The sequence below is a fragment of the Clinocottus analis genome, unplaced genomic scaffold (genome assembly GCF_023055335.1).
Source record: "Clinocottus analis isolate CAN_PGR_092001 unplaced genomic scaffold, fCliAna1.0.p SCAF_6, whole genome shotgun sequence".
NCBI classification, from domain to species: Eukaryota; Metazoa; Chordata; class Actinopteri; order Perciformes; family Cottidae; genus Clinocottus; species Clinocottus analis.
Genome location: NW_027176218.1, coordinates 11,109,641 through 11,117,935, shown reverse-complemented (window position 1 = coordinate 11,117,935; position 8,295 = coordinate 11,109,641). Strand labels below are relative to the sequence as shown.

The 8,295-nt window shown below is 39.7% G+C and overlaps 1 protein-coding gene across 1 annotated transcript; it reads left to right on the top strand.

Moving 5' to 3' along the window:
* Positions 1-3,303: 3,303 nt before the first annotated feature.
* LOC137804135 (MOB kinase activator 2) lies at positions 3,304-7,629 on the top strand. Its single transcript, XM_068603174.1, has 5 exons — positions 3,304-3,687; positions 5,530-5,669; positions 5,811-5,907; positions 6,566-6,690; positions 6,774-7,629. Exons 1-5 carry the CDS (start codon positions 3,605-3,607, stop codon positions 7,010-7,012), a joined length of 684 nt encoding a protein of 227 aa, XP_068459275.1. The 5' UTR covers positions 3,304-3,604; the 3' UTR covers positions 7,013-7,629.
* The last annotated feature ends 666 nt before the right edge of the window (positions 7,630-8,295 follow it).

Here is an 8,295-nt window from a genome sequence, read left to right as displayed (position 1 = left end):
ACATTTTATTAGTATAAATGTGTGAGTGATGATTTGGCTTTTTTATACAAATAAGATTTATTTGTTTCGATCATGCAGAACATGAACACTCTTTTTAAAAAATGTATTTGGAGCCTCAGATTTGGGAGCATCATGTGTCTCTTCCTTCATGTAGAAAAGTGTGTGTGTGCTGTTGTATCCATGTGTGGAGGCATGTGTGTGTGTATGTGTGTTTGAACTCTGTCTGAGGTACAGAGTGCATTCTCAGGTCAAAGGGGAGTTATGTGGCTACAAAGAAAGCACACCTGTGTAACACACACACATACATGCAGTGCTGCACACACATGCGTACACAACTAAATCCTTACACATGTGCAAAAAACAAGGTTCTCATACCAATTCATATTACCCTCTGAGCTGTTTAAATGTAATATTGTGAAATTTGAACATGTATTAGGTTGTGGCTATTCTTGGTAATATGTAAACGTAATATAAATATAAACCGTATATATATAAACATTATATCTATTTTTGGAATAAATCCAATGTATGGAAAGGCAGTTGTTTGCAGGTTGCAACGTGTGTATTGTATGTGTGTGTTGTACTGTTGAAATGAGGCAATAATGATGTCTGTGTTTCAGTTACTACCCCAGCATCAGTTCCTGTTCCTCTGCTACCTGCTTCCTTCATAGAGGTGGCGTGAGACTGCGTGGATATGAGTTGGTAGTCTGTTGGTTGCCCTCATTATTTTCTTAAAGCATAATGCTGGTTTAGAGCTTGGGTCTTTTCATTCAGTTTTTAACAAAATACCAGGTTAACCAATCATATTAGGAAGAAAAAATGCTGGTGAACGTTGAAATAATACCCAAACTATTTCTTCAGCCTATATTATTATTATTATTATTATTATTATTATTTGTGTGCACATACTTTTCCTCTGTTTATTATCACTCGAGCCGTTGAACAGATTCGTTGATCAATGTAATAGTTGATCAGCAGAAAAATATTAGGCAACAATTTTGCTAATCAATTAATCATTAAGTAATGTTTCAGGTAAAATGTCAAACATTACCTGATTTCAGTTTCCCATTTTGCAGCTTTCCTTTGTTCTTAGTTAACTGAATGGCTTCAGGTTTTGGATGGTTGGTCATACGGAACAAACAATTTAATGGGGTCTCTTTGGCGGAAGAAATTATGATGGATATTTTTCACTTTTTCCTGACAGTTTATAGACCAACCAATTATTTGATTGAACCAGGAAAACACTTGGTAGATTAATCCATAATGGAACTAAGTGTACGTGGCAGCCATGCTATCAAAACTTTGAGTGCGCACATATATTCATATTTGCCCAAAGTAAAGTTGTTTAAATATTCCTACTCAACTGTTTGCTTGTTTGAAACCAGTTGGATTGCTGATCTTCTTTTTTCATTGTATTAATATTATATGTACTTGAGTACAATCTAATCATAACCGATAGAAATCATGGCAAAAACAAGACCCAAGTTGTTATAAACCAGAATTATTCTTCAGCTTTGCGTGTGCCAGACAGTTATGCTTTACTTTATCTTTCTCCTTGTCTCTCTCTTTCTCAGGGCAGGAGTTGACTTTAATTGCATATATGCCTGTGGAACGATTTCCATAGATTGTTGTATTTATTTAAAAAGCACTTTTTCAAGAAGCACTTTTGGTTTGTATTTGGTGGTGCCAAACGCCATCACCTTATTCCCGACTCAAAGAGATGGGACTGTTTGACTTGAACGAGTGAATAATGTAGATACTTTAGAATACCTTTTCTTCAATGCTTTCTGCCAAAGTGTGTCTTCCCACCAGTGTTACAACTGGCTTTCATATATGTGAAATAGCCTCCTTTCTGGCAATGATGTCACTGGTCTAGATCAATCAAAACCAGTCTTTGTTTGATCCCTCTCATTTTATTTTTGTCATGTGATGAGTCCGCCACATGTCAAAGAAAGACTTTGAAGATTCATCTAAGACCACAGATATTTTTGCTTGTATCTGTTCCAACACTTTGATGTGTTTGAAGTGGAGCTGTGTAGAATAAGCATTGGTTTAAGTCAGGGTTAAAGGAGAAAAATAGGGCTTTTATTTTGTCAGGGTGGGCACAGGTTCGGATTCTCATCCCGTCCTTCGCCAAACCTAAGCACTTCGTCTGACCCTTGCGTTGTGTTCTGGTGTGTGTCTGTGTGTCTTCTTCACCTTGAGTGGGCTGCATGTGCAGTGTAGCTACGGGTATGGTGTGATGTTATGCATAATGGCATGAGGTACAATACAGTCATCTTTAAGTGCCATTAAGTTCGCACATTAGCCTCATTCACCTCATTGGGTATGTGCTGTTTTGTACAGCAAATGCCCAACACTTCAATTCAGAGACAATAGTGGTTAAATTGTTACTTCTGTCCCAAGGCCATTTCAAGGTTTGAATCTTCCTGGCATTATAGCTTATTACATTTGTGTTGGCGTGTATGAAAGGCAGCTGTGTTGTAAAATTGCTTTTTTTGTTCTGTAAAGTGAACTGATGCTGGTGGTTGTTTTGTTTTTTCTTCTTTTTGTTTCATTTAGGGAGTAACGTGTCTGTTTCCTGTTGTCAATTTTGCTTGTACATTCAGATATGAACCTAATAAATATCAGACCAAGAAGAAGCATGAGTCTGTGTTTGTCTTACACTTAAAGCCTGTTGATGATAAAAACACTATGAGAGAGGGAGAGCGAGTCCGCGAGCAGGGCTTGGTCTATGGAGGCACAAAGATGTTTATCTTAGGGGCAGGTGAGCTCATGGATTATGTTACCTCCTGCTCCTCACGCTGACAATTAAAGCTCCACCATCTCTCCGCAGTGCAAACATAAACTTTCCTGTCACACAGATGTTTTTGTGCTTTGAGCTGGAATGAGTTCATGTGACAGTGGGGGAGGAGCACTTCACATATTCACTTTTCAGCTTGGAGTCCCATCTATATATATCATTGCCTTTTCACTGAGGGCGTGTGTTGTCACTTGGCTCGAATACATCGTGTATGTCATGACATTCCTCTAAAGTTTACAAGTGGAGCTCAGAATCTGAACACACCTGCTGCTCCAGCTTCTCTTTCTACTCCTCCTCGTCCATCTCTGTCCACATCCACAGAGCAATAAACACCTTTAGTTTGCCATCTGCACCTGCCTGTTCGCTGTGTAGAGCATGCATACATGTGAAGAAGAGTGTGTGTGCAGTGGATGGAAACGGGAAGAAGGCGGAGTTGTGTTTTGCACTTTAATGGGTTGTGGAGAAACCTGCCTGTCTGCTCGGAGCTGCGAGAGGAGGAGCTTGTGGGGTGTGGGACTCCAGACAAAGGAGACATATACTCACTGATACCGGATCACTGGAGCAAAAGGAGAGGCACAGGAGACAATCCTCAACTCCTGGATGACTTTTTTTGTGTGTTTTGGAAACCTTTGCATTTTGTGTTTGACAGCTGTATGGATTCATTTGTGAGTTTAGAGATGTTGGTGCTGGAGCAGTTGTTCTCATATGCTGTCTGTAGCATGTAGAAGTGTGTGGCTTAGTATGTTTGGGATGGAAAAGTGGGGCTGGCACGACCAACACCTCAGTTCCTAGCTTTATGCCATGGGGGGTTGCCATAGCTACCCCTCGGCTACGAAGGCAGACAGTCAGGCTCTCCAGCCTTCTGACATCAGCAGTGAAAAACTGTAAGTTGTATTTATTTTTCTTAACCATCTTCATCAGTGTTGCACCTCATGTTTTAGTTTTCTGTCTGGAAATAAGTTTTGCATTTGTTCCATCTTTCTTTGTTCACCTTTTATATACTCTACTAGTACTCTGACTGAACACACATTAACATGAAAGAAAGCTAGATGTTATAGTAATGGATAGTGTGGACTCAACATGCCTGGAAAGCTGGCCACACATGGTTCACTCAGGAATGTTCTCCAGATAAAGTTGTGTGTGTGTGTGTGTGTGTGTGCGTGTGTGTTTTTACATATTTGTCTGATGGCATCAGTTAAGGTGAATTCCTCTAACAGCGGGAACACATGTTGAAAAATAGTTTGACCCAAGATGAGGAACTACTGTTGTTCATTTTAAAGATCATTCATGACCTATTTATGACATTTTTTGATAAGACAGTAACAGATATACAAACGGGGGAGAGGGAGGAGGACATGCAGCAACGGGTTGGATTTCGACCTGGGCCAGAACAGTAAGGATTAAGCTCGTAGGCCGCCCTGTTTTACTGTGTTTTAAGCACAATTTGCTCGGCAAATATTTGCTCTAGGATGCATCTGTAAGGTCCAGCTGGCTGGACTGTTTATTTCACCCTTAAAGCAGAGGTGAAGTTAAACAGATGGCCAGGAGCAGCAAAGGAGGGTCACAGAGGAGTGTGTTTACACACAAACACAACATTACAAGTAGCTCCGGGTTCAATGTGTTTGTGTGCTGACAACTGGGAGCCAAGAGGTTGTAATTGAGTTAGTACCATGAAGCTGGAACAAAACAGGATGTTAAAAAAAAGAAGTTCCTGTGGACATTAGAGAAGTTAGGCCAGGATTTATACTACTGTACAGCTAATGTTTACATTCCTCTCTGTCACTGTTCCTCCCTCTCTACCGCCTCTGACCTTTAGTTTGGACAAAGACCTGCTGTTTAGACCATTAAACTAATTCTTCCTTCACATACACACATTTACACCAGGGTGAGGGAAAGCCCATCGAGAGCCCAATATTTCCCTTATCACAGTCGGCAAGGTCACACTGAGCAAACTCTCAGCTGTTCTGTTTGTAGACATGTAAAAACTGTCTACACACAACAACTGAGTGTGGCAGCTGCCTGATTCCACGACACTTTGAAATATCCACTTGCATCCAAAGCCCTCTTTAATAAGACACTCCAGTTATCGGACAGAAAAAACAGACTACAGCACTCATCGTCATCATCACAGTACACTACCTGGTCACCTTCTTGTTTGCATAAAGTCAAATCATGCTGCCAAATTTGACTTCCCGGTATATGTTGGCATTCGCGAACAACATCATTACTTTCCCGCACTCACTTCTATAATTATCACAAGTTCCCAAGCTGCCAGTCACGTGTGACTGATTATAAAACACAACCTGTAGCTTATCAGTTGGTGTAGGAACTGATGTGGGAGAGCCAACAGGCCTCAGCACTCAGTGTTGCACATTATCATGCACAATGTTGATCCTTTCAGTCATTTGCTCTGCAGCAATGGCCACTGCAGCAGTGAGCTTCATTATCAGTAATTACTCTGGCTCTAAATTGACTGCCTTCATTAAATTAACTACTCGTTTATTGGACTTATAGCTCCGCAGTTACAGCAGTTTGCATGTGTTTGCATGTGTGTGCCAGCTACAGAGGGTCAGACTGATGCGAGAGCATTGAAAGGGTAAAACGTGCTATCTACTGACTGCAGCAGGAGTAATTAATCTCCTGACCTATCGATTGGTTTACTTTCTGTCTCTCTTTCTTTCTCTTTCGGTCTCTGCTTCATTAACTCTGTACTGTCTTCCCCCAAGGGGAATTAATAACAATAATCTGGAGGAGCGTCCGTATCTACAGCAGCAGTTTGTGTGCCAGCAGATCCCACACACGGACATGTTTGCCCTCACGGCTCTGCCGCCTGGCGTCGACAAGGCAGAGTGGCTTGCCAGCAACAGTGAGTAGACCACAATAAGCACTGCAGATTTTGGATCGTTGGTTCCCCTTTTCTCCTGCTCCTTGTCCTCCCGCACATACTGCAAAAAAAACAAACATTGGAATATGTACAAAGTGTCATTTTTGTATTAATCTCTTTCAGCTGTGGCATTTTTCAAGCATATAAACCTTTTCTTCAGTGCACTGTCTGAGTTCTGCACTCCCAGCTCCTGCCCAACGGCCTGTGGACCAGACAACACGTAAGTTACTGAGCATTAGCTTTGTCCTAGGAGTAACTTGTCAAGCAGATACATTAAGTTTTATTTGCAGAGATTCTGAGATCTCTCTCCATCTCATCTCTGGTTGATGCTGGAGCTGCTTGAGGTTACATTAGCTGCTCCTAACATAAAGCACCCAAATCTCACACTGAGGTCTTGGCCATGGAGTGGGATTGTAGGCAATGTAGGTGCCAGGTTTTGACAGGGTGCAATAAAAAAGACAATTTCTGTGCTTTTGCTGCATCAATAGTCTGACAATGTTTTAGGAGTGCAATGATAAATCGGTGAATGGGACGGTAGCCGCATGAGATCCCGAAGGCTCAACATTTTCTTTGTGTGTGTGTGACCTTGGTGAACTGACACACAAGATTTATAAAGATTATTTTATGCAGTATATACCAGTATTACCTGCAATGTTCAAATAATTGTTAACTTGGGGCATGATAGTGAAGGTACATTTTTGACCATGGAAACACATAAAGTTCCTTTTTACAAGGCTGAACACAGCATGTTGTGTCTTAATTAATGTGTGTGTGTGTGTGTGTGTGTGTGTGTGTGTGTGTGTGTGTGTGTGTGTGTGTGTGTGTGTGTGTGTGTGTGTGTGTGTGTGTGTGTGTGTTGTTGCTGCTGTTGTTGTCAGGGTTTATGTTTGGACCGATGACCACGGCAAAAAGCTGAAGTGCTCTGCTCCACTTTACTTTGACTATGTTATGTCATACGTTCAGGAGCTACTGACTGATGAGGATGTGTTCCCCACAAAAGCAGGTAAAAGGCATGTTATGTGTGTGGCATTGTTTTGCATCATATTCCACGTTCTAAAAGCAATGATATCTTTCCTCTTTTTTCAGGTTCGGTGTTTCCAGCAGGCTTCATCTTTCTGGTCCAGAAGGTGTTTTTGCTGTTTTTTAGGACTCTGGCTCATATTTACTGGTCTCATTATAGAGAGACACTGGCGCTGGGCCTGCACCCACACCTCAACACACTCTTCGCACATCTCACACTTTTCTGCCGGCAGCATGCCCTGTTGGAGCCGGAGGACACTGAGCCGATGCAGGACCTCATCACAGCTCTGGGACAGCAAAGCTAAACCTAAAGAGCAAACAAACATTTTCATCACACACTTACGTTGTTATATCTTATTACAAAGCTATATAATGTCTCTCACCACTCTGGGCCAAATTAACTTTACTTCACAGTATGTATGTATGTATTTTTTTTTTGTTAAATTCTGGGAGTTCAAAGTAGAAAATGAGATACTGTTAATGAACAGTATTTGGGAGAATGAAGCACTCAGTTTTGCTTTTAAAAAAAAGCAGTAGGTCAGACAAAGGAGTATCTGGCTGCAGTTGTGTAGATATGTTGTCAGCTATTGTGATGCTGTGTGACTCTGTAATATTACATTTTTGAGTATTTTAACATAATGGTGCATTATTATATTTTGTAAAGGTCAAGATCTTCAAGGCCCTTCATGTCTTCCTCATGGGCTGAACATATAAATACAAAGCAACAAATCGTCCAGTTCTCAGTCAATATAAATGAAATGTGGAATCCTTAAATTTTGTGTGACAAATGTGATGGTGTTAACGTGACCGCATCAAACGACTCTCCACTCTGCATTATGTAAAGTTCTGTGCTCTGTACTAAACATTTATGACAGACCATTGTCTGTATGTAATTATATGTGTTTGTGTGTTTGTGTGTTTGTGTGTGAGTGTGTGTGTGTGTGTGTATAGAGAGAGAGAGAGAGAGAGAGAGAGAGAGAGAGAGAGAGAGAGAGAGAGAGAGAGAGAGAGAGAGAGAGAGAGAGAGAGAGAGAGAGAGAGAGAGAGAGAGAGAGAGAGAGAGAGAGAGAGAGAGAGAGAGAGAGAGAGAGAGAGAGAGAGAGAGAGAGAGAGAGAGAGAGAGAGAGAGAGTATATATATATATATATATATAGAGTGTATATATATATATAGAGTGTATATATATATATATATAGAGTGTATATATGTATATATATATAGAGTGTATATATGTATATATATAGAGAGTGTATATATGTATATATATAGAGAGTGTATATATGTATATATATATATATAGAGTGTATATATGTATATATATATATAGAGTGTATATATATATATATATAGAGTGTATATATATATATATATATATATAGAGTGTATATATATATATATATATATATAGAGTGTATATATATATATATAGAGTGTATATATATATATATAGAGTGTATATATATATATATATAGAGTGTATATATATATATATAGAGTGTATATATATATATATATATAGAGTGTATATATATATATATATAGAGTGTATATATATATATATATAGAGTGTATATATGTATATATATAT

What these genes read in the sequence shown, in the direction of transcription:
- LOC137804135 (XM_068603174.1), top strand. Translation starts at nt 3,605, where the DNA reads ATGGGGGGTTGCCATAGCTACCCCTCGGCTACGAAGGCAGACAGTCAG. An exon ending in GACATCAGCAGTGAAAAACT is followed by an intron (nt 3,688 to 5,529) that starts GTAAGTTGTATT and finishes TCTTCCCCCAAG; the next exon opens with GGGAATTAATAACAATAATC. An exon ending in GCCTGTGGACCAGACAACAC is followed by an intron (nt 5,908 to 6,565) that starts GTAAGTTACTGA and finishes TGTTGTTGTCAG; the next exon opens with GGTTTATGTTTGGACCGATG.